At 39.7% G+C, this 26,103-nt stretch overlaps 1 protein-coding gene across 1 annotated transcript in view; it reads right to left on the reverse strand.

The window, feature by feature from the left end:
• Positions 1-230: 230 nt before the first annotated feature.
• SLC26A7 (solute carrier family 26 member 7) overlaps positions 231-26,103 on the reverse strand; it is a 55,466-nt gene continuing 29,593 nt past the window's right edge. Inside the window, exons 8-18 of the mRNA XM_054385401.1 lie at positions 24,990-25,103; positions 20,793-20,870; positions 19,214-19,309; positions 12,359-12,465; positions 11,262-11,328; positions 8,248-8,385; positions 6,500-6,548; positions 3,710-3,810; positions 2,580-2,634; positions 2,387-2,490; positions 231-266 (exon numbers count right to left, since the gene is read on the reverse strand). Of these exons, the coding sequence (XP_054241376.1) occupies positions 231-266; positions 2,387-2,490; positions 2,580-2,634; positions 3,710-3,810; positions 6,500-6,548; positions 8,248-8,385; positions 11,262-11,328; positions 12,359-12,465; positions 19,214-19,309; positions 20,793-20,870; positions 24,990-25,103 (945 nt within the window). The remainder of the gene's footprint in view (positions 267-2,386; positions 2,491-2,579; positions 2,635-3,709; positions 3,811-6,499; positions 6,549-8,247; positions 8,386-11,261; positions 11,329-12,358; positions 12,466-19,213; positions 19,310-20,792; positions 20,871-24,989; positions 25,104-26,103) is intronic.

The raw sequence follows: 26,103 nt of genomic DNA on the forward strand, positions 1-26,103 counted from the left end.
ATATAAACCCACTATGGAGCAATTGCATGAATGCTCTGACTGATGGCAGCTGAAAGATGATTTGTTTCTGAATGGCAGGTCTGTCATTACTGAATGCAGTAAATATATATGGCATACAAAAGATCATCTATGACATCCCCTGGTGAAAAAAAAAAAAAAGCTAAGGAGAAACCATGGTGTAGCTCATTCTGATTGAGTAGATGAAACTAGGCATATTCCATGGGTTGATATCAAACTTCACTCTGTTCACTGAACTTGCTGTAATTCTAAAATGGGAGAGACAGGGAAAAAAAAGGGTTATAATATTTTCCTAGAATATAATGTAAAATCAGCAGATGAAGCAGTGCTAGCTTGAAAATGCAACCATTATAAAGACCACCAAATCAAATAAAGTGATTTATGATGAGGATGAACTGCATAAAGCAATAGATGAGTTTCTTATCAACTCAGCAAGATAAAAATGAGAAATACACATTTTCCTTGGAGGATGTAGATAAGAGCAGCAAAGATGAAAAAAAAAAAAAAAAAACAAACCGCAAAACCCTCTTGCCTCTACCTTTCCACCAGTGAAAGAAAATTTCCTGCTGTGGAGGAAAGTTGAAATGTAAATTGGAACAAACCTCTTGCCACAAATCTCCAACTCCTTCCTATCCCATCCTATCCCATCCTATCCTATCCTATCCTATCCTATCCTATCCTATCCTATCCTATCCTATCCTATCCTATCCTATCCTATCCTATCCCATCCCACCCTCTACTGCTATTTTTCCTCCCTGTAGACACTAAAAATGCCTCCTGAGCTCAGCATCTTAAAATGGCACAGGAAAAGTATATAGACTGAAGTTACAGTGCAGTGCTGCTAGTGCCATAACTCACCTTTTTACTCCTGATCATCTTATCTTCAGGTGTTAAACACAAGGAAAGCATAAAAATACCCAAATCACATACAATAAATACTTTAAGGAAGCATCAGCAGCATATATACATTTTTCATAATTACATTTATAATTGGAGGCTGCGTGCAAGCCTTCCAGAATAATCTGCTAAGCCACCATTCAGAGTGGTGACTTGTCTTCCAGCTATGGTGGAAACATGGGATCAGTTCCCGTTAAAGTGGCTTTCTGAGCTCTAAGTCCCCCTTTTCACTTTGAACATTTGTCTTGGTCTCTGTATGTCCCATTTCCATAAATGCTAGCACATAACCACAAAAAATGTTAGGAAGGTTAATTAATGCCTATAAAGAATGCAGATATTTTATAACACAACAATCACCCTAAGTCATCTAATCAGACCCAGACAAAATACACAATAAGCCATACCCATTATTATTGTCTTGCATTTACCATTTCAGTAACTTATTTTTTTGCAGAACAATGAAATAAAAAAAAAGTTGAAAAGCTCTCTGAAGAGAGCATGTTTTACTCATCAATACACTGGCCCAACTGTGCCAAACCATTTTATTTGGATAAATCAATGGAAAGTGATTTGGTCCATAGGCAACTCTAATGTAACAAAGTATAAATTGGAAAAAATCCAAACAAAAAACACCCCTGAAGCGAAAAAACATGATGAGTTTAATGTCTCTTGGAGAAGGCTCTGAGCCAAGCTCTGGTGGTGTTTGGAGTCATAAATACAACCATGAGAAAGCACAGTATTTGTAATGCATACTCAGTTACATCACACTGGGATTAGAATGGAAAAGGCTGTCAGAGTGCATGAGGGAAGCCCAGGTCTGGAGCCCTTAAAAAGGAATGCAAACATTATGGAGTGAGTCAATGCATGCTCGAGCCTCAATTTCTGAGCCAAGCCTTTTCTCTCCCCCCAGCTCTCTCTTCCACCTTCTGCAACTCCTCTCCCCGGTTTCCACCAGTGAGCCATCACAGCACACTACAGTGCAGGGCAGGGTAAAGCTCATTAGCTCAAAACAAACTTGCTAAGGACCTAGAAGCATTTGGTCACTGTGCTGTGTGAAGGAGCTTTAAGAACCCCAGGCTGAGGAGCAGAGCAATGTAGCTCCAGTAATGCAGAACAGGGTATGAGTTAATTTGCCTCACCAAGAATCTGTGTTAGGTGTCTTAGTATGACATTATGCTTTCCAGTGGAGAATACACCCACATTAATGCACCACAACACAGCACCTCTGGATTTAGCATGGAAGACCAAAAAGTTGTTGTGAAAGGAGAAAACAATGACAGGGAAAAGTGCTGGCAGGAAAGGCTTGATAGCTGCACTCCAGGGGCTGAGGACTAGTTGTAGAGAATAGACAGGTAAAAGATTTCTGCACAAAAGGTTCGCCAAGCAAATAAGATTTCCCCAGACTTTAACAAATTGCTGTGAGCACCCAGGAAGCTCTCCAGACTGCACCTACCCCTGCTGTAAGCCTCACTCTGTGAATCTGAATGGCATCAATTGCTGAAGAAATAGATTCAAAGAAGACAGGATTTTCAGATTCCAGATTCCCACCATACTGCATTGCTTTGATCAAGGAGGCTGCAATAAAACACACACATGAGCACTGATAAGGTAGTGGGGACACAGAAACCATCGCGTTACAAGTGCTGCTGGCAGCTGATACTTGCCTTTGCAGTGTGCTAGCAACACATCGATGTGTCTGCTTTTGCAGTCCCTGTAAACCTATAGGTGTGAAAAGATGAAATCCAAAAGTACTGGTTAAAACACCAACAGAGAATAAAAGAGGCAAAAAGAGAATACTCAGAGCAGGAGGAAAAACTGCTGTTGAAGCGGTACTGCCAGCAGCCACCAGAGTGAGCCCTTCCATAATGCAAATACCACAAACCCACACTAGCTTCCTGTCCCTTCAGTATTGCACCACTCTGCTAAGAACTAAATCTGAATTGGATTTAAAATCTTGCACTTTTTACTCTATTTTTTTAAGATATTTTTTCCCAGTTCTCCTTTATCTGCATGTTTTCCCATCTCCTTTCATGTGTTTACCTACAAGTTCACAAAGACAGGAATCAGACCTAGGAAACTTTAAGACTACCAGCAGCCTTTCAGAAAAGCACCATAACCATCATGCTACATCCTGCAGTAACTTGCTCTTTATTCTTTCTTTGCAAGTGTTCACCTTCACAGAGACTAAATATTCAATAAGCTAGAAGGGTTTGGGGGTTTGGCTTTGTTTTGGTTTTTGGTTTGTTGGTTGGTTGGGGGTTTTGGTTGGTTGAGGTCTTTGGTTGGTTGATTGGGGTCTTGGTTGGTTGGTTGGGGTTTTTGGTTGGTTGGTTGGGGTTTTTGGTTGATTGGTTGGTTGGTTGGTTGGGGGTTTTGGTTGGTTGGTTGGGGGTTTTGGTTGGTTGGTTGGTTGAGGTCTTTGGTTGGTTGATTGGGGTCTTTGGTTGGTTGGTTGGTTGGGGTTTTTGGTTGGTTGGTTGGGGTTTTTGGTTGGTTGGTTGAGTTGGGTTCAGTTTTTTGTTGTTTGTTGGCTTTGGGTTTTTTTGCTTGTTTTTAAATAAATATATTCTTATTACATACAGGTACTTATATTTGCACCCAAAATCTCTGCTTTACTTTTTTATATCATTTTACATATAAACATAGTGCAGTTTAGTACTAAATCTTCATTCATCTTTTCCACAGGCAATATGTTTATCCAACTCACATAGGTGAGCTGATGAGTAGCCTGCTGCAGTAACTCATATCTGTAATTATATTTCTCTGCACAGAATTTGTCTGAAATGATGAATACCTCAAGCAGCACTGAGACTCCAGTGTAGTCAAAGAGATTCAGTCCGCTGCAGTCTAGTATCAAAACATGTGGCTCACTGTGATGGGATCGCAAAGACTCACCTACATATTTGAGAAATGAAAAGCTTTAACTAAAGGCAGTACAGTCAAGAAATGCACATAAGAATCATGATAAATTAACAAATGAAGCCCAAACTCTCACAAGAAAAATTTCATTGCTATGTACTGGGGTATAAATCAACAAATGGCACATTTTATAAGTATAAACAAAGGACATTCAAAGCAATGGGATGAGGTAGCAACAAGCATAAATTATGTGATTATTAGTGAGATGGTTTAGACAGGAATGGTGTCTCAAGAATTAAAGTATTCCTTCGGATTCCCATTTGTAATTGAGTCAGGATAATATCTTGGCTTGTTTGGAAGAGTTTACATGGGATACACAGAGTATACATCTCTTTTTGAAGTTCTGATATGGCATTCGTTTCTGATGTGCCTGTGGCTGTGGCTTAACTAACCTCTACCCATAAGGAAAAAGAATATGTAAGTGGAGTGATTCATTTTCCTAAGGTTTTAGTGTGCTGGGGTTTGTTTGGTTAATTTTTTTATATACTATCATGTGTCAATGATGGAGAGAAAAGAAATGATTAGCAAGACATGTGAAGGTCATATACTCATTCTACTGCCTCAGGCCAACAAAACTAAGCATAGTAAATGCATCCTGAGCTAACACATAGATAAATGATTCCTGGCTTTCATAAAAGGAAAAGCACAAAATAATGCACATCTTATTTACATTGCTTTGGGAGCAAATGTTAGTTATCATAATACACAAAACTAAAATAAAATAAAAAAAATGAAGTGAAGGAATTCTGAATGTAAAGATGGGTTGAGCTAAATTATTTTGATAGAGCAGAAGTAAAGGTTCTAAACTCTTGAGGGGTTTTAGAATTTACCCAAGGGGTAGATTTATAATGCTGCTAAACTCCTTTCTGACAGTACTGTGAGAGCCAGAGCCTTTTGAACTTGCACTTCCAGAGATGGGCCGTCTCTGTACTGTTCACTGTACACTAAGATGTGTACCAAACAAACAAAATAGACCAAACGAAAATAAAGAATTTTAAAGGAAACCTCCTGACTGACAATAGTGTGAGGGAAATCCAGCAAGGGTTTATGAGATCTGCTAGGCTGCTCACAGTAATAATTTATACACACTTCCTCTGCTTCCAAAGCAAAAGGACTTGGGCTTTCTCTCTGGTACTTACTCCTCCTCCCTTCACACCCTGCTGGCATCCTGCATTGCCATAAAGGCTGCCTGGCTTCAAAATAGGGGGGATGTGTGGGATAAAGGATGTGTATACACAGACCTGCTCCCTCTCTGAACCAGTGGCAAAGGCAACAGGAGCTGTTTAACTTGGTGTTGACACAGACCCATGGCATGCCAGTATTCCCCACAGGGAGACAGGAAAGATTCTGACAAAGATGTATGTCGTTGTGATTTCCAAGATGACTGTTGTAGGGATTAAGGATTATGTCTTCCTACTCCTTCCTACCCCCCTCCTCCCTAAAAATTTACAGCCCCATATGTTGTTTTTATAGGAATGCTTCTATTTTTTCTCTCTGTTTTTTATTGTAAAGCCCCTATGAAGAGTCACCATAGACTGGCTGGTAGAAGGAACAACCAGAGCACTGAAGTCCTCAAGGCAGGATTTAAGGATTCAGGGAAAAGGTCTTGTGTTCTTTGTCACTTTTATAACATGGGAGGGAAAAAAAGGTTAATCTAAAAGAAGATTGAAATATGTACTGGCAAGATCTCCTCACACATAGGTGTTGTGCATTCTTTGTATTTTACAGTATAAGGCTGCATAGTCTTCAGTAGCCTTTATCATGATGTTGCTATTTTTTGCAGCAAAGCTCTGCCACCCCCCCCAAGTAAACTGACCACTGTAATTTCATTAAAATGTCATGAGTCTAGTTAATCAATGTAAACATTCTGTCAACCACCTCCAAATCAGATTCTAATGCTTTTAAGTGTTTTAAATAAATACAGTGTTCCAATTCCATCCACGATGAAGTCATCTGTATAAAGTATCTTCTGCAAAAGGTTGCCACAGACCTCCCATAGGAATGTGTGTGCTCTAGTTTGATTTAAGTGTTATACAATGTGGGAAGAGTGGAATTATCCAGTTTAATCCTTAATTGAAAGCAAACCCTTAGGCTTTGGGGCTTTTTTTTTCTTTATTCTGCACATTATTGATATATTGTACAGTATCAGTGGCCACCATGTCACTGATAATTCAGCTGATATTTTCTGAGATTTTCTCCTAAGTGGCTTTAAAGATTTAACATGGCTTTAATATTATCCTATATTAACTTTTGCATACTAACATTCAGGTCCCACCTACACCAGAGCTTAGCAAAACAGCCTCTTAGGTCTTTGTTTGAAGACCAATCCAGGCAGTAACATGGGAAGCAGTTCCCACTACTGCACACTTGACCCAGTATGCACACAGAAATCAGCAGACTCCTGCAGAAAAGGTGTTTTCATGGCTTCCCTGCTTTTGATATCTTAAAAAGTCAGTCAAGATCTGAATTAAAACAGGAACCATTGGGCCAAGACTAGCAGAGTTGGACACTGCTTAGCACTTGTGCTTCACTGAATGTTTGCTGTAACTGAAAGTATTCGTTTCCAGAAAACGTCAATTCACCTAGAAATAAAGAAAAAAATGTGGAGCCACTTGCACATCTTGGTTCTCATATAACTTACATCATTTATAGATAATCAACTCACCCTGGCAACCTCCATTGGAAAATGAACAGAGTAATGTGTTGTGCTCACACTGAAATAAAAGCAACAGGTTATTAAAATACCAAGGAAAAATAGGCTAATATATAATAACTAGGGAAAAAATCAGTGCAATATATAAGAATTCAGTTTCTCAAAGTCAACCTCTTCTCTCCCAAATCCTGCAACACTCTGCTGGATATATATTTGCGGAGTATGTTTGTCTGTATTCTTCTAAAGGTACACCAAACTGATACTTCTTTTTTCTGTTTAGATGACTCAACCTCTGTCAAGTCTGTATCCACTAGCAAATATATTATGAAAACAATGCTGTTGGGGAAGCAAGGACTGATTAAGAAGTGCTCAAAAAGAGGGAAAATTACCTTGTAAAGATAAATTCTGGCCAGTGATTTTGTAAGAGTAACTTTTGATTCATTTTGTACTTGCTTCAACCTCATCTGCTACACAAATAGTTCAGTGACAACATTTTTGACACGTGAATTTATTAATTCCCTGTATCTGAAGATTTGTTTTAATAATGATTTCAATATGAATGTTAAGTTATCAGCAGAAATATGAGTTAAAACCAGTAATACATCACAGAAACAAAATTCAAAGTGTGATTTCTTTTCTCCCATTATCCCATGCTAGAGAAAGAAATTTATTCCACAAGAAAAAAAAATAATTACACCACAGTATTTCAGGCAGCTATGCTGCCAGGTACCTTACAGAAGAGACAAAGGATAAAATCTACTTCCTAGATAACTTATAAATTAACTTATTATACTTCTTAAATTAATTCAGAAATTAATTCCATGCAAATCCTAAGTAATTTCTCTCTGCTTAGGCATTTGTTGTCATGCTAATATCCAAATCAGTTAGCCTAGCAGAACCAAGAGGAACAAAAAAGCAGCAAAATTTCTGAGCTGAATTTCTGAGCAACGAGCTGAGGCTACCATCAGAGGAGGTGCAGGTAGCACAGCTCTTCAGCAGGAGATAGCAGAAGTAGCAGACACACTTTGCTGAGCAGTGTTTTAACAACCTATCAAAGAAAAAGCTCAATTTCCACTGCCCAATTTGCCAAACTGGATGAAAATATGTCCACACTGAAGTGGTACTGAATGTCTTCATTGCAATGATAGAAAAAAATCATAACATTAGGAGGTTGCCATAGTTATGTGTAGATAAACTTAAATACTATACTTATGGAGATTTTCTTCAAATCTGACTTATACATCATTTATATACTGTTTATTTTTCCAATAAAATCAGTGCAGAAAATGAAAAAGGAACACTACCTTCAGGCAGTTTGTACCTTCTTCCTGATTCTCCTGGAATTGTTTAGAGTTAGAAACAGAAATTAAGTGTCCATCTCTTGTGGACTCATGTCCAGGGAAAAAAAAATATCACATTTTATTCAACTAGCTTGTGGCTAGTCATTATCTTGTCAAAATCACAACCTTGCAACAGCTGATGTTATTCTGGTTCTAGCAGAAATTGAGAAGAGTTTTGGGTCAATGACTTACTGTCTCTTACAGGAGCATATACAGAACTACTAGAGATGGGTTTTTAAGTAACAATAAGCAAATAATCCATATTGAATCTAATTAAGATGAGGATTAACTTTATTCTAGTCCAAATTAATCACTTACAATATTGCCTTTTTATGCCTGTCTCAGAATCTGACTGCATTCTCCAAGGGATGGTCTCCAACACTGTCACCATGATTACTGAAGCAATATAGCACATCCTACCTTGTTCATGTCTTCACAGGGCTGGCTGCTCCTGCTATCCTTTTGGATTATCTTTATCAGGTCAGTGTGAAATTTCCTGGCATTCAGAAAGACTAATGGGTTGTTGACTGAAATTATCTTTATCTGTTTTAATGATTCCTGTGGAACAAAATAAACACAATGCTGAAAAGGTTGTCTGGGGTTTGGAGACTAAAAACCAAACTCGTTTCTTTAAAAATCCTGAAAGTGCCTGTAAATCAATCTTGTGATGATGGGTTACGAGTGAAAACCAAGAATTCACAAGATAATACAGTTCAAAAAGCTTCTCTTCTTCCTAACATATGTCACAGAGATGCAACCAGGTCACAACGAAACCCAAGTAAGTGAAGCTGCCACAGACACTCCAGTGTGGGATTGCATTGAAGAGATGCAGCTTTCTCACCAGACCTCCAAGCACCCAGGGATGGAAATCTTCACCACAAAACACACAAACTACCTCCTTGTTGCAAACTGCTATTCAGACTTCTGGGAACCAGATGATGTCTCAGACACCACCACAGTGACCATCATACAGACAAAAGAAACATTCCAGATATCCCAAACTGAGGCAATGAATCCCAAATTACAGATGGGGACTTTTTGCAGTTTACCTGTGAATGTGATTGTGGTAAGCAGCACATCACCAACATACCTTGGGCAGAGAAGAGGCAAAGCCTAACTAGCAGTTAAAATGGCTGGGATTACATCAACAAAAGCTCTGAAATAAGGGCCATTAATGCTTAATGAAGAAACACTTCAACACCCCACAGATTCCCATACAAAAGATACTACACACACAGCTCGATGTGGAGACAAGTGGGCACTTTGGTGCCATGCCAGAACTGGCAAACTGGAAGATGAAAACTAAGAAAAGGAAGACTGATGTGCAAGGATCAAAGTCTATGACGATCAATAAGCTAATAAGATCCCAAAAAATGTGAGGTGTAAAGCTTGAAAGGCTCAAATAGTAAGGGCCAAAGCAAGCCAATGACAGACCTAGTCATAATCTTTTGCCCAGGATGAGCAAGGACAACTGTGCCAAACTGGTCTCACTTATTCCTGACTCTGGTTTAGTTCTAGCTCCTTTCTTAATATGAACTCCTCTGAGACAAATGGACTTCCTCTTTGGCATGTCCTTGTTAAGAAAGAAAGAAAACTTTCTCAGGGGGCCTATTCCTGCTGTCACTTAGAATGACAGCAGCAATTGTCCCTTGCACTCTGCACAGCACTCTCTGTGCTTGAGTGATAGTTCAGTGTGGAGAGTGCCTGTGATGCAATTTGTTTCATATAAGCTTCTAAATACCCTCTTGATTTTTTCCACATTAAAATGTCTTTTCTCCTATTGATGAAATAACTCCTATAAATCCACAGACCTTAATGGCAGGGTAGATCATTAAGTTTGCATATTTCCATATTTAAAAGTCCTGTTATTTATGTCTAAGCTGTTTTGTACCAGGGGAACTTGGATCAGTCTAACATTCATACATTAAAAATTACCCTAAATGCCTGCTGCAACCCAGTGACTCCAAATTCAATTAAAGGCATTTTTCAAAACCTAAAAAATATTTTCCTTCTTTGTTTTGTGTAATGAGCTCTTGAGCAATCTGCTTTCTTAACAAAATGTTATTTCCCCCACTGTCTGCACACACTAGTTTGTTATTACTTGGTGACTGGTATTAATCTTACTGATTCAGGGGGGAAAAAAAAGCAGCAGAACAATTAGCTGGGGAAAGAAAACAATATGCATCAAGATTTGCACAAAATATTTTATGAACTGATGGGGGGGGAGGAGGGAAAGAAAGACAGGCCAAATGTTGGTTACCCATCCATGACAAAGTTACCCCAGCATTTTTCTGAAGAATAAGAAGTGATATAGTAATTCACAACTGGGCCAGCCTCAACGACAGTGTTTTGAACTCACATTTCAGAGTCCTTCTCATTCTCCCGTACCTTGCACATTCCAGCATGGTTCAGCATGCCAAAGCAGCAAAATGCCCCTGAGCCAAGTTCTGATTTTCAGCCCAAGACAGCTCTGATGAAAACGTTTGCCAGAACAAAATTAATTCTTCAGAGAAGAGCATCTTAATAGTGAGGTAATAACTGCTGAGCACATTGCCATTTGGTACATGAGACCCTTCATAAGCACTAGGAAAGGGAAGTGGACATGGTAGAAACTGGAAGAGTGGAGAAGGCAGGATGTTCTGGAGCTAGGATTCTGTGCTGAAGGCCACATGGTTCTGCACCTCTCTTGGCTGCTGACTGGTAGGGAGTTCACCTCTCTGCTTCTTTACTCTTCTTACCACAGACCTCACAGCAAGCAACTTCTATGATAACTGCAATAAAAATAACTGAAAATCTCTGACTGGCAGGTTTAAATTTGCAAGAAGTCAGGTTTTTAAAGCATAGTCTTTGGGTGAGATTCTTCCATCTGTTTCTTAGGTGAGGGAGCCCTTGTTTGAGCACAGGGTGGTATAATGTGTGAAGCAGTCTGAGAACCTCATGCTGCTGTTCCTCCTCTCCCAGCCACACACCTCAAACACAAGGGGCTGGTGGCAGAAAAGGGGTGAGAAAAGAGATTGTGGGTGATGGGGACATCAATGGGCTTCCAGGAAATGAGAAAATCTGATATGAATATGGAGACAACTATTGCCTGCTCAGATGGCCCTTGCTGCCAAGAGATTCTCTTAGACTTAGGAAGTTTTACAAAGAAAATTCCTAAACTAAAAGTAACAAATAAACTAACACTGGAAGATCTAAGAGGACATGCCTAATTTAATTTTGCAGATCAGCATCAGAACCAGGAACAGTTTCCAGTTTCTGATGCCCAGGCTAGTTTTGCATTTACTACATCAAGCTGGCTTTGGATTTCAAATGGTCACATCATAAACATACTCCTCCAACTCACTGATTACAACCCAGTAGTTAACTACAGGAAGTAAGAAAGTAAACAAGTCTGAAATAGTGTAGCACACACCAAAAATGATAATTTAACTTACACAATTGTCCTCTGTTTTGTATTTACATTCCACTTCCTTTACATCTTTCAGATTTAGTGTCTTTGCTCTGTAAACAATACACAGAGAAAATCTGTAAGGCAAATCATCAGTAGTCTGGAACAGGAACAGGGAGATACACACCACAAAATTGCTGTATAGAAGTTGCAACGAGGCATTCTGTATATTCAATCATGCCTACAGAGCTTATTTTTTGTGATAATGATCCAGTTAAAGAGTAAAAATCAGATTTAAAAACCACAATATCACTTTGAAAATATGAATGAGGGAAATTTCTGGTAAACCAAATATTAATTTTATGTTTCATTAGTGGTTTATATCTGGTCAGAGAGCTGTACTCAAGTCAAGTAGCTAATATATAATCTGCAACTTCAAAAAAGAATCATAGAATGGTTTGGGTTGCAATGGACATTAAAGATCAACTAGTTCCAACCCCCCTGCCATGGGCAGGGACACCTCCCACCAGCCCAGGTTGCTCAAGGCCTCATCCAACCTGGCCTTGAACACCTCCAGGAGGGGGCGTCCACAACCTCCCTGGGCAACCTGTTCCAGTGTCTCACCACCCTCACTGCAAAGAATTTCTTCCTAATCTCCAGGCTAAATCTCCACTATTCCATCTTAGTTGTGCAGTTCTGTTCCATTAATGTACATTATCCATGTAAATGCCAACTCTCACCTCCTGCACAATACAGTATCTAGGAGTTTATAAAGGTGCTTAGTTACTAAGGCTTACCAGATATACTTTATCCTTAATGAGAAAAGAGGTATTTAATTGAAAAAAAATAAAATTTATCTTTATGTTGATCTGATGCTACATTCACTTAATGGACCACTCAGATGTGTAATGCTAAGAGAAATCACAAAATAATGCCAAAGGATGAAATATTTTAGAGATCCTAATCCTAGAGATCCTAAGCCTACAGTCAATGCACAGTTGGGACTTTTCCTTTGCTATTGTCTTACCTTGTAATCTTCTGCAACCTGAAGCTTCACTGTTAAATTTAGGATGCTGCATGTCTATGTGAAGCAATATGCCAGAAAGAACACATGAGGATGTGCCACAGTAAATTGTTCCTCACCTGGGAAAGCGGAAAGTGAGGATGACCACAGTGCAGACAACGCCATACAGCAGGCCCACGTTAGCAGCAAAGCATATTGTGATCACATAGGTGCTGACCCATATGCTCTTTAGGGAGGGAAGAATGAAAAACCAGGTAATTACTTTGTTTTGCTTTGTAACAATGTGCATTTTATGAATCAGAAATACAGATTTTAAAAATGAAGATCACTTCTCAGATGTGAACATTTGCATCTTTGAACTGGCAAATATTGACAACTTAATGAGCAGTTAAAAATAAGGCTGCCCCATAGTCAGAGAATCACAGAATGTATCTGGTTGGAAGAGACCTCCAAGCTCATCCAGTCCAACCTTTGACTCAGCACTGAAGGGTCAACACTAAACCATCTCCCTTAAGCACCACATGCTGCTTAAACACCCCCAGGGATGGTGACACCAGCACTGCCCTGGACAGGCCATTCCAATGTTAGAGAACCCTTCCAATGAAGAAACATTTCCTAATATCCAGCCTGAACCAGTTTGGAACCATTTCCTCTGGTCCTGTCACTTGTCATCAAGAAGAAGCTACTCCCTCCTTGTTCCAACCTCCCTTCAGGTAACCGTAGAGAGAAATGAGGTCTGCCCTCAGCCTCCTCCAGACTGAACACCCCCAGCTCCCTCAGCTGCTCCTCATAGGCCATGAGCTCCAGGCCTTTCATGAGCCTCATTGCCCTTCTCTGGACATGCTCCAGCACCAAAATGTCCTTTCTATAGTGAGGGGCCCATGGCACACATGACATGGCACTACTCATCTCACTGCTCACAGAGGTTTCTTTCAGAGACCCTTAGGGTGGTTGTACTAACAGCATAATGCAGATTGAACTCAGTTGTTTTGTAACACTTTATTTTTCACATTCCAAGTTGTCACCATCTTCTTCACTGCACACATTCAAAATCATCTTTTCCTAGATGTCATACACAGAGAGTTCTTCTCTCACTAGTTGCTTAAGTGGGAATGATAATTTACAAGGAGGTTAATTAAAAATGGCACTTATCAGAGTATAGCTGACCAAGCCAACTCTAAAACAAACAAAAATTACTGAGGAATGAATTTCTTCATATGGAAATGGTGAGATTTCAGATTGCTTCTTCATCTTTCAATATTTCATTAATAAAACTTTGGACTAATTTTAAATACAATTTAAAATATAAAGAAAAAAAGTCACTTTAAAAAAAGTCAATTTAAAATATTTTAAATTTTTAATTTTTTTTCTTCTTTATTTTCTAAACAGAAACAATTATTTATATTTTCATACTACTACAATGTGCACGGTTGAGAGATGTAGAATCATAGAATGGCTCGGGTTGGAAGGGTCCTCCAAAGGTCATTTAATCCAACCTCCCTGCAGTGAGCAGGGACATCTTCCATTAGATCAGGCTGCCCAGAGATCCAGATTTTAGAATTAAAAAGAGAAAAGTACAACTTACTTGATTTCTTACAGCAACTCAATGTCAGTACATATTTCTTTCCTAGAGGGAGCCTTAAGCAAAGACTGCCACCTGATCTTTAAACTAAAAGTGTTAAAGAAGAATGGAAAGTATTTTCAGTCCTCTGGACATGCTGATCTCCACTGGTGCCCGTGTCAACAATTGCAGTTCTCCTTCTCAGTGTTCACAGAGGAAGAGATCACATTACAATGGCACAATCAGTGTCAAAATTATTCTTTCTGGTGCTTTTACTTAGCTCAGAAAAGCCAAAGACAATAGAATACTTTCAGCCCAACCACAGGAATTTTGCTTGGGCAGATTTCAGAACTGTTATTTTATGAATTATAAATATGTAACTCATACCCTACTCCTCTGTGCTTCACAGAGGGTGGGGGGTTGCATGACTCTACTTTTTCCTTCTTTATCTTCAGAATTCTAAACCACTGCAAAAGATTTTGCAGTCTCTTCAACAGCACAGCAGGTAAAGAGGTAGTTCATTCTTTGAAATAGTGCTCAACTTCCAGTGACCTTTTTAAATGACATTTTATACAAATTGGTGTGTATATATTTGCAAAGAATACCTTTACAGGCAACAAATATTGAGTTCTGATTAACCAGTGAGAAAGTAATTCTAAGATTTGCAAATCCAATATATATTTATAACAGGAGCTTGCTGGACGTGAAAAGGCTAATGGAAGTGCTACAAACATGACATTCAGGCAGGATCAAGAATTAGCCCATCCTGATAAGGCTGAACCCTTGGCGACACCTGAGACCAAGAAGTCTGCCTCAGCTGCAGACCTGAGCCTCACCACATCCAATTCAAGTGCTGCTGCAAGACCTGCAAAACTTTTTTCCCGGAAGAAAACAGAAAGCATAGACAGCCCAAAACAAATTCTGCACAGGAAGAATCAAAGCCAAAAATGTTGAAATATTGCTGAGCCCTGAGAAAGCTGGCTGTTTGCCTCCTTAGCAGCCTAGGATCTTGTATCTTAACTGTAACCAGAGACTGCCATTTCTGTAGAACCTGAGGCCAAGCAATCATCTTCTCATTTGTCAATCACCCCTTCAGTGTGCTGCATTGGCCTGGCGTCAGTGCCTTTGTAGGTAGGGTGGCATCAGACTTGTAAAAAGGGGTTATGTCGATCTGATAGACAGATTTTTCAATCCATGGGTTGTCAGAAGGTTCAGCAAAGAAGTCATAAAAATATCACAGATTTCTTGGCAGCTTACTGCAGGATGGCTCTTATATACTCCAGGAGACAGAAACTAATCATTCTTCCAGTCTTAGCAATAGTGTGGTATAAGCAGGCATTATTCTCATGAGTCAAAACAAAATTCACCTTCAAAGGAGGCTTCCACTGTGTTAATTTAAAAAAATAAATTCTAAAGATGGAGGAAATAAACAAGCAGAAACTGGATTTATGTTGAATCCTGCATATATGAGAAAGCGTTGGAAGCACTGAGAGATACAGTGACTGTGTGCACAGAGCAGCTGCCTCCAAACATCTGTGGACAGTGCCTTTCCATCTACACCTTTTAATTTCATAGAGCCTACACATACACCATTGAGGGGCATCTGAAATGGGAACTTGGTAGGAAAAAAAGCATATAAAGAGGGAGAATATCCCCTGAGGCAATGGCTGAACAACACAGGACTAAGGTGCTGTGATACTAAATGTTTCTGTACCACTTTGAAAACAGATCACAAACTTCCTTTTTCATTGGAAACTAAAGCGATGATCAGATGTTGTCTGAAATGATCAGGGGCATTTCACTTGGCACTAGCTGTCCACAGCACAGATGTCTGCAGCTGGACATGCTGTCTAGATTCCCCCATAATCATGGACATCTGTTTAGAAGAGTGAAGGGAATTTAGGATGTGGTCTGTCTAACTCCTACCTGATTATGGTGGTGTCTACTTGAGGAAGAGATGAATCATCCCCTAACACAACTCAAGTGACCTGTAGAAAGAGACTATAAAGAAATTAGGCTTGCAAGAAGGATATAGAAATCAGCTTTCGATCTGAGGACCTGAAAAGTGAGCTACACCTACAGACCAACTCCAGATCAAATTCCCTGGTAGTTCCCAGAAAAAGAAGCAAGAATTCAAGACAAATGATTTTCTGGTTAATGTAGAAAACACAGATAACACAGGAATCAACACGTTGGAAACAGCCAAAAAATGAAAACAGCAGAGGAAAGGCAAATGCTGTTATGCACAGAACATATATATGCATAGAACATCTATAATGGAACAGAGAAATTACTAATCTGAAATTGTTCAAATAATCCAAGCAGCTGTAAGCATTGGCAGAAGACCTTCACTGAATCAAGAGACCTTTCAGGCTCATACGAATGCTGTGAATGGCAGGAAATGGCTAATTGGAATAAGGGCTGTGGTGTTCTAGCTGGAAAGAAATTGAATGTGATTTGAGAGGTAGGATGTAAAAACAGGTCATTTGTGATGATTGGTAAAAATAAAGTGAAAGAAAATCAGAACAAACACATATGTAATTATACTCAGCTGATAATACCTGGTATTAGCTACTTGGGTCTGTCATCCTAGCAGCTCCTTTGAACTCAGCTGCTCCTAAATATTATATCAGGAAGAAAAAGCAATCCATGGGTGAAAGGAGAGATTTCATGGAATCACAGAATATCATGAGATGAAATGGACTCATAAGAATCACCATCCAATTCCTGAGCTCTGCCTTTCAAGCTATAACTTTTACATTTATGGATTTAAAGATTATGTTTTATAAAGAACTAATCAACAAATAAGTATTACTCATCCTATTTGTGTTCAATGGGAAGCTTAAGGAAGTGTGAAGGAGCAAGGTGAAAAAAAAACATAATATTGCATTTCCATGCACTTTTGTTTGCCAGATTTCTAACAAACCTGACTTCTATGCTCCATGACACACACCCTTCAAAGAGTCAGTTCCAGAAATGATAGCTGCTAATTGTTTCCAAATGTTTTGTTAGAGTTTCTGTCTTCAGAACACTTTGGATAACCTGGGTAATAGAACTGATTCATCCCCAAGGTACTGACAGTTTTCTGAGGTGAATTTTTCAGGCCAAAGTCAACACCAGTGTAGTTATTCAAATAACTGAGCTTCATGGGTCTCCTCAGACCAGGCAGCAATGTAAAATTAACCCTTATGGCCTTCCTTTAGATTATATTTAAAGTAAAATGATTTACCCTGTCAGGGTGAGGACTGATAGTACAACTACTTGAAGATAAATCATTGTTCAAGCATGTCAAAAAAAAAATACACACACACCCCCCCCTTTCTATAACTTCCTAGAAATAATGGCAGATGTCAGAGGTGCAGTAACTGACTATGCACCCACCTTTTTCTGCCAGAATCTTAAAAGCAAAAAAACAGTCAGGTTAGTCTATCTGTGGAGATGCAGCAAGTCTAGTGAGAGTCCAGAATATCCTACTGAACAACTTAACTATTCATTATCTCCATGTGCTGATAGGGAAGCTGTATCTCTCTCCCTTAACTACCGCTGTGCTTAAATCCACTGTCCCCAGAATAATTCTTGACCCAAACCATCCACCACCTCTGTCACTGGCACTATGGGTTAAGCTGAAGACAAAATGCAGTAACAAGAGGTTTTTTGCTGCCTGAGGAACATAAGGTTTAATGAAAGATAAAGGGTTTTCTTCTGGATGATACAAAAACAGTAACACTAATCTTCTGTCAGGAAATGTGAAAAATACCACAATGCCAAACCTGATGTGGTTTCCTCAGCTCTCTTTCCATACTGAAATCCAGTACTGTATTTAAAAACCTCAACTCAATGTTTTATTTAGTCTAGACTTACCATTGCTGCTGTGGAATACTGTCACTGGAAAGTTCAGCAAAGTCCAATATGAAAGGCAGTAACCACAGAGAAGAGAGATATGGCCAAAACACCCTTCTGAATATTTGTTCATTGGAACTGCATAAACAGAAATTCCAAATTCCATGTATTTATCTAAGTGGTCAGAGGCTTTAGTTCCACTAACTGGGCAGCACATTCAATACTCCCTCAGAAGAGAAATCTAGGAGTCTTACTAAACATGGACTCGTCTTTAACACCTGGTAAGAATTCTGTGCAAATGGATGTCAGGCTGTTTAGTCTTTGCATTAAACTAAATTTTCATACTAGGTCTTTTCCCATTTATCTGCTTTTTCTGCTGTATTCCTCCTGCAGAATCTTTCATTACTATCAAACAATATTCTCTTGGCAGTATTTGAAAGGAGTTAAAGCCATTTATCCACAGCACATTTGGCATGCATCTTTCTGCATCTCTAGGCTTAGCAGTTCTCTTTGTCCATTCCATGTTCCCAGAGGACAAAGAAACCAGTCTCTTCCATAACACTACACTAGCAAGACACACTACCCAGCTAGAGCAGGCATACTCAATCAGACACACATCTGCTCAGATCACCCTGCTCTGGCTGTAGCCAGAATTTCACCATTAAATTAGGTTTGATTCTTTGTAATTTGCTAAAATTCCATTTTTTAAATACGATTGACATTAGAGATGCTGTTATACTGAGTGTATTGATTGATGAGAAGCACAACATAAGCTGGCAGTGCACTTGTGCCGCTTATGGCCAGCAGGGCAAGACAGGGCATTCTGACCATTTGCTCTGCTCTTGTGAGACCTCACCTCAAATGCTGCTCCAGTTCTGGTGTCCCCAGCATAAGAAAGACACAGAGCTGTTGGAGTTAGTCCAGAGGAGGCCACAAAGATGATCCAAGGGCTGGAGCACCTCTACTATGAGACTAGGCTGAGGGAGCTGGGATTGGTCAGCCTGCAGAAGGGAAGTCTCTGGGGGTGAACCTATATGTGGTGGGTTGGAAATTCCCCCCCAACATTAACTTTACCAGACTAGCTCAGTTTACTACTTTCTGCTCAAGATCTGTGAAAAATTTTAAAGGCATAACACTAAAACCAGCACACTATATGAAAGGATCCTACAGGAAGGCTGGAGAGCTACGTTTCGTAAGGGTGTCTAGCCATAGGACAAGGAGGAATGGTTTTGAGCTGAGGAACAGTAGGTTTAGACTGGATCTTAGGAAGAAGTTCTTCAGTATGAGGGTGCTGAAACCCTGAAATAGACAGGCTGCCTCCTCCCTGGGGATGTTCAAGGCCAGGTTGGATGAGGCCTTGAGCAGCTGAGTCTAGCTGTGTCTGTGTGTCTCTGCCCATAGTGGAGAGGTTGGAGCAGATGACCTCTGACATCCCTTTCAGCCTAAGCTGTTCTATGATACACAACCCCCCTAATTTTGCACATATCTCTTCTACACAGAACTTTTAAAATTTGTTTAGCAGGTATTTGTTAGAGAGTCTCAGGAAAACCTCCTTAGAGTAAGTTTCACTTACCCAGTCTATTTTATCCACATTCCAATACTTTTTTAAGTCACGGAACTGCATTAGCATCCCCTTCAAGCCCACAACAATAATGCTTGCTAGCACACACTGAAAAGACATCAAAGACAAGTTGCAGAACTGGCAGTGAACACAAATGCTTTCTGCAGTTTAGCAGTCAATATTATAATTAAGTTAACAACTTCTGAAGTTAGTGTCTCAAAAATGGGATAAGCACAGGTGTTTTTGTAACACAAACATGACAGTATCAAACCAGTTTGGTTTGGTTTGGTTGTCCTGAAGGCACTTTATAGGATGCCTAATTGTGAGGAAAACAATAGAATCTTCAGGACTTCCCAGACCAACTACTGCTATTATCCTGGGGACTCAGAAGCAAATCAGAACTCAGTTTCTGCACAGTGAAGCATTTTTACTCCCATTCTTCACCACCTAGAGCATAAAATACATTAACATTGAGCAAACAAAACAATGTCTTATTCTCCAAATTATAAACAGGAAGGAGATAAGTGAAAAAAATAATCATCTGGAGCCAAAGAAGATGTAGTACAAAGCAATCCACTTGCAGTGTGTAGGTAGGGGGGGATTACAGAAGTATAGCAGAGAAGAAATAAAATATCAAGAAAGCAACATATGAAAATGGTTTTATTTAAAATAGGGGGGGAGGGAAACAGACAAAAATGTACATGTGATCTATATAAAAAAATTAAGGGAGGCATGCAGTACAGTAAGAAAAGGACATATTGTGTACCCCTCTTCAAATGTCCTTACTTTGTATGGTGAAAAGAAGCTATAAAAGGAAATGTGTTTGAAAAGTGAGAACCTTCATGTGACACTATGTAAAGAATAGCACAAAGTAAATTTCAGTAACAGTTGGGTTAAAATTTCTTGTGCAAACGTGGCAGAATTATAGATGATTTTGGAGCTTTGTTTTGTATCTTTGACATGCCTATAGTTAAAATTAACTATTAATTTGTAATACCACATTGCTTTGTGGATTCTTAGTGTAGAAGATGTATTCCAAGACTGAGATACAAGAATATTTCATCATCTTTTCGCAACTAAGATTGTTTTACAGGCTCGTAGTGTAGATGTATTTCATGACAGAGATATAAGAATATTTCATAACCTTTCTGTCACTAAGCTTTGATCACTATCTGAAATCATCTGAAAATCAAAGTCATACACTACCATGTGTATGACCACCACTAGAGGAAAATTGCGGATCTTCATTAATTTCTGGCACACTTTTGTCAATTTACAAATCCACATCAATCTGGATGTATATTTTTCACAAACTATGTGCCAAAGGTAAGTAGAAGAGAAATGCTTTCTTACCTACTTATGTGATAGCCTGAATGTCATATCCCTGCAACACTATATGTGTAGAATCTCTCTGTAATGTGTTGTCACCTCTTTATTTTTGAGTTTAAGATTTGTTGTGCTTCTACCACTCTTTCTCCCACTGGAATTTAGCAGAGTTGCTTTAAAGATGGCACTTATCTTTCCCTGGAAGAAACCAGGTCATTTGAAAATGTCTGAAACAACCTTTAAGAACGAATGTTAAGTACCATACCATAGGCAGCCAGTACAGCAGAGGTCCAGCTGCATAGATCACCACAAGAATTAACACACAAGAGATAAGGCAAGCCACCTAAAACAACAAACATGAAAAACAGATCATTAAGTCTAAAAGAAAAAAAAAATTAAAATAAATACAGCATGGTTGAGGCCGAAAGGGATCTGTGGAGAGCATCTAGTCCAACCTAACACAATCAGGGTCAAGTAGGGCAAGTTCATAGAATCATAGATTCATAGAATCACACAGGTTGGAAGGGCTCTCTAAAGGTCATCCAGTCCAACCCCCCTGCAGTCAGCAGGGACATCCTCAACTAGATCAGGTTGCTCAGAGTCCTGTTGAGCCTCACCTTGAATATCTCCAGTGATGGGGCCTCAACCACCTCCTTGGGCAACCTGTTCCAGTTCTTAACCACCCTCATTGTAAAGAGATTTTTTTTTTTTTCTTAACATCCAGTTGAAATCTGCTCTCATTTCAAACCATTGCCCCTCATCCTGCTCCTGCAGGCCATTGTAAACAGTCCCTCTGCAGCCTTCTTGTAGGTCCTCTTCAAGTACTGGAAGGCAGCGATTAGGTCTCCCCAGAGCCTCCTCTTCTCCAGACTGAAGACCCCTGGCTCCCTCAGCCAGGGATCCCTCAGATCATTTTCCTGGCCCTCCTCTGGATCCTCTCCATCAGGTCCATGTCCTTCCTGTATTGAGGACTCAAGAGCTTCTCAGAGCCACACTCAGTCAAGTTCTGAGTATCTCCAAGGATAGAGATTCCACAACATTTCTGGACATTCTCTGCCAATGTTTAATCACCCTCAGTGATTAAAGTTTAAATGGAATTTCCTGTGTTTCATTTTTTAAAGTTTAAATGGAATTTCCTGTGTTTCATTTTGGTCCCATTGTGTCTTATCCTTTCATTGGGCACCACTGAGAAGAGCCTGGCTCCTTCTTCTCCACTGCTCTTCATCAGATATTTAGACGCTGTTGAGAGAGTTCATATCTTTTCACATGTGAGATATTAGCCATGAGCTCATCTTTGTCACTGACTGCTAATTTTGGCAGCTGTTTACATCATCAGAATTATCATTGTTCGAAAGTTTCATTAAAAATTCACTAAAACTGGTGGCAATAATGGTATGTTGATTTTGTTGGGGGTTTCTTGTTTGGTTGGTTTGTTTTGTTTTGTTTTCTGCCTTACAATCTGTGAATAGGCAAATATTGTAGAAAAAGTCAAGGATTTTGAAGATTTTATCTGAAGATGCTAGATTAATGTATCTATGGATTGCAGACACACATCAGTTCTTCCCCATGAGGGTGGTGAGACACTGGAACAGGTTACCCAGGGAGGTGGTGGGAGCCTCATCCCTGGAGGTTTTTGCAGCCAGGCTGGATGTGGCTGTGAGCAACTGGATCTAGTGTGAGGTGTCCCTGCCCATGGCAGGGGGGTTGGAACTGGATGATCCTTGAGGTCCCTTCCAACCCTGACAGTTCTGTGATTCTGTGATTTCAGTATGAATCTCTGGTCATTACCTTCAGTCAACTACAGGGAAAACAGAGTAAAAGATCTCAGCATCTGTGCTCGACCTTGCTGACAGCACAGACACAGACAACAGCATCACTTCCACACTTGGTTATTAGGAGGAAGGGGTATGTGCAGTATCTCATTCCAGAAGTTTCACAGCACCCACTGTCATTCTGAAGCCCTGCACCCTATGTTGCACTAAAGAGCAGATCTGTCACAGCACTGACTGAAAATTATATGTGTCATCATTTTGGCACAAGATTTCTAACTTCTTTGACTGGGATCAACACCAATAGGAAACTATTGTGTTAAGCCAGAAACCACCAATGTTTTGGGGTTAGTGTCAGTGGCCTTTAGAAAACATAGGAATTTTTTTAAAATATATATTAAAAATTAGGATTAATGCATGTGACATGCATGCAGACAAATATATGATCTAAGAATTATACGTTTCTTCACAGTATTCTGTGGTATTAATCTAATGGAAAACTATAGTAAAATTGAAGTCTCCTCCTTCATTCTGACTGCTCACAAACTAGAGTACTTCTGGCCTCATTAAGATGCAATCCAGATTTCCAGAAGGTTTTTGATGATAAGTAGACAGATGATCACTTTATTTTTATATTGATAATATGTTTCTTTACTAAAATAATTAGGCTTCGTTTTAAGAGACAAGTTGTTAAAAACAAAACCAGACAAGTTGTTAAAACACTAGAAAATTAAAGCCATGGTGTACTTAAAAATACCATCAAGAAAGATAGACAGAGTGTTTACAGAAAAGGGAACACAAAGTCTGCTGGTAAAGTCACAGAGAACTTCTCCCTCTTTCTGCCTTCCCCAAAAGATTTTTTTTAACAAGTGTTGATTCTGTTTAAAGGATACAGCCCCTCACTTCTTTCTTCTCTCGGGAGAAGATATTCCTAAGGAATAAAAGACACTGAAACCCAGGTATAGCCGTTGGAGAAAAATGGGGTGTTCTGAGCCCCTGAAAAGATCTCTGCATTTCTTACATGGTGTATGCCAAAGTATACTGACCCTTCTTTTGGCCTGTAATCTGACCATCATTTATTTGTGATATTCCTTTCTCTTCACTCTGCCTAGATAGCCCCAAAAGTAGAAGATTAAGTGGCTATGTGAAGGCAAGAAAGAATGTTATGTTTATTAATGTGCTCTCTCTGCCATGCTATGACAGCGATGGGCAAAACCAAGAAGATGTTTGCTAATTTTACCATGAACTTCCTACTTTGAGATCAAAGTGTGGTGGTTTCTTTTCCCATTTCACATATTGAATAGTCTGTAAGGGCCTTTGCCTGCGTGTACCAGAGCCAAAGTGCTCAGCTAACCTCTGTGCCTTCAGGTTATAGGTCTTCAGGCTACGTTAAAGCTCCCTTGTAAAAGCCCTGCTGCAGCACAACTGCAAATTGTACAATGAATATGTGAGCAGGTAACAGAAGAGGCTGTCTGTGAGGATGAGGGCATATGGCATGACATTGAATATGTCATGATGATATGAAGTTGCTAATAGCAAAGCCACAGCTAAACTATTTGCATAGAAATGCTTTTAAAGATTATTATTGGATAAATCACTCATGATTAATCAAGCTCAGAATATTGTGTGGGCAAATTAACAAGTAATTAACATGTGGAGTTTTGAAATAAAGCCCTGTACAATTTCTCAGCATTGTGGTGTCTGCATGAGAAATAATTGCAAAAATATGGTTAGGATGAAACAGTACCCACAGACTGTACTTAGCCCTGTCAGCTGTACCTCTGCCATACCTCCTTGCCATGAATTCCTTTGCACAGGCAGGAGCACAAAGACAACAGCAATGAATTCCAAAGGATGTAAAATTTCTGTGGCAGCATGCCACTGATGGACTCTTGAGTTTCAGAGGAAGGAGGGAGGGGCAGTGCTTATGGGGCTGCCCCAGGTCTGATGGCCTTTGTGGTGCCATCACACTCAAAGGTCACAGATGAGCAGCTTGTTACCATTCTCGTTCACAAGCAACAATTTGGATACCAAGCCACCCCACAAGGTCACAATTTTCATTTTCATCCATTGCAGATCCCTCTCTTCTGAGCTATTGCAGTAAAAATTTGTGGGTTTAATTTCCAGCAGAAGGAAATAGCCAAAAAAAATCCTCAATAATCTGAGTGCCATTTCTGTGGGCTCAGAGTATACTGAGAGGACAGGATGAGTACATGCTGTCACAATATAGAAGCTGGGGAGACTGCTTTGTGGCTTTGGGTTTTTTCTAACAAGTAGCTCTTAAGGCTACTTTCCCTTTCTTTTGAAAATCAGACAGAAGCACTAAATTAAATCTGACTTTTTTCCCCCAAGCTTCACTTGAGCCTTAAGGTTAAATCCCTTCAACACCATTAGAGGGCACTTTGGCTACGCTGCTGACAGGTTCTCATGGAACTGAGGCTTTGTGCGTAGTTTCCTGCAGCGTGAAAACAAAACTCACAAATTCCTTATTACCACAGGCTTTAGAGACTGAATGAAACAGGTAAAAATGCATGAATAGAACCATTAACTTTTCTAGTAAGACAGTTATTGATCAGATGCAATTCCATGCAGATGGATAAAAACGACAGGACAGAGTCATTGACGAGGAGAGAGGTTCCAGTGAGTATTACCACAGCCTTCATTCTCCTACCTGCTCCCCTGGAGCCCATTACCTGTGTTCTGGCACCAGTACTGTATAAAAGTGTTGTCCTTCCCATCGCTGCAGCACTTGGTATGCAAAAGAAAAATGAAGGAATCACGTTGCTGAGGCCATGAGCCAAAAATTCCTGCAAAGTTGTTAAATAGAATAGAGGGTTTTTTCTTATTGTTCTGTCATTTTAATGCTTCTTTGCCAACAATGGAGTCCTCTAGGTAAATATTAGCAATGACAAAGGATGGCCATAGTTTTGAGGAGAAAAAAAAAACAAACACATATACATGAAAAAAGATCTCTCAGCATAATATATCTTCCCACGATTCACAACTAATTTGCATGATAGAGCTGCTGAACCAGATTCATCAAAAGCAGGAGGCACATTTTGTTCACAGAATAAATGCTATTGCTAAGTTTTGAAGATGAAGTTCAGCCAAAATATTTACATCTTGATCCACATCTGCTTTTTAACAAGCCAGAGTCTGAAGTAGTGGGATCTGGATAACGTCCAGGTTGTTTCTGGCTTATAACTCTACTGGAAAAAGACAGCCACTGGTTCCTTTTCTTTGGGAGCATGCTTTAGTGAAAGTGAAGTATGGTAGCAATGCTATCTACAGGCTGCCTTTCATTACAAATGTGCTTGGTGCCTATTCACAATCAAAATGCACATGTGTCTGAATGAAGATTTATAGAATGGAGAAGACTCCATCAGCCTAAGCTGAACAGTGAAGTGCCCCAACTTGGCTACACAGCACCAGCCTTCTTCTCCAGATTCTAAGGAACTCATTCATCTGCTGAGGGCAATGTGCAGGGAAAGATCTCAGTGCTACTGGAAGTGATTAGGACACAAATGGTGTTGTAACTAGCCAGGGCAACACCTGATCATAAGTTTGTCTTCTCAGCAAGGACAGCACCACTTTAGAGCTCCCCAGACAGTCTCACACACCCACATGCCTCCATGGAGAGCCCTTTGCCTGTCCCCTGAATGTAGTACAGCTACACCATCCCACTGCCATTGTAGTCTTTGCTGTTGTGGAGGTTTTGCTCTTGTACTCCATTATTTGATGCAGACATACACGTAGTTTCTAACAGCTCAGTAATTAAGATGTGTAGCCTACAAGATTTCCACAACT

The sequence above is a fragment of the Indicator indicator genome, chromosome 12 (assembly GCF_027791375.1).
Source record: "Indicator indicator isolate 239-I01 chromosome 12, UM_Iind_1.1, whole genome shotgun sequence".
Classification (NCBI taxonomy): domain Eukaryota; kingdom Metazoa; phylum Chordata; class Aves; order Piciformes; family Indicatoridae; genus Indicator; species Indicator indicator.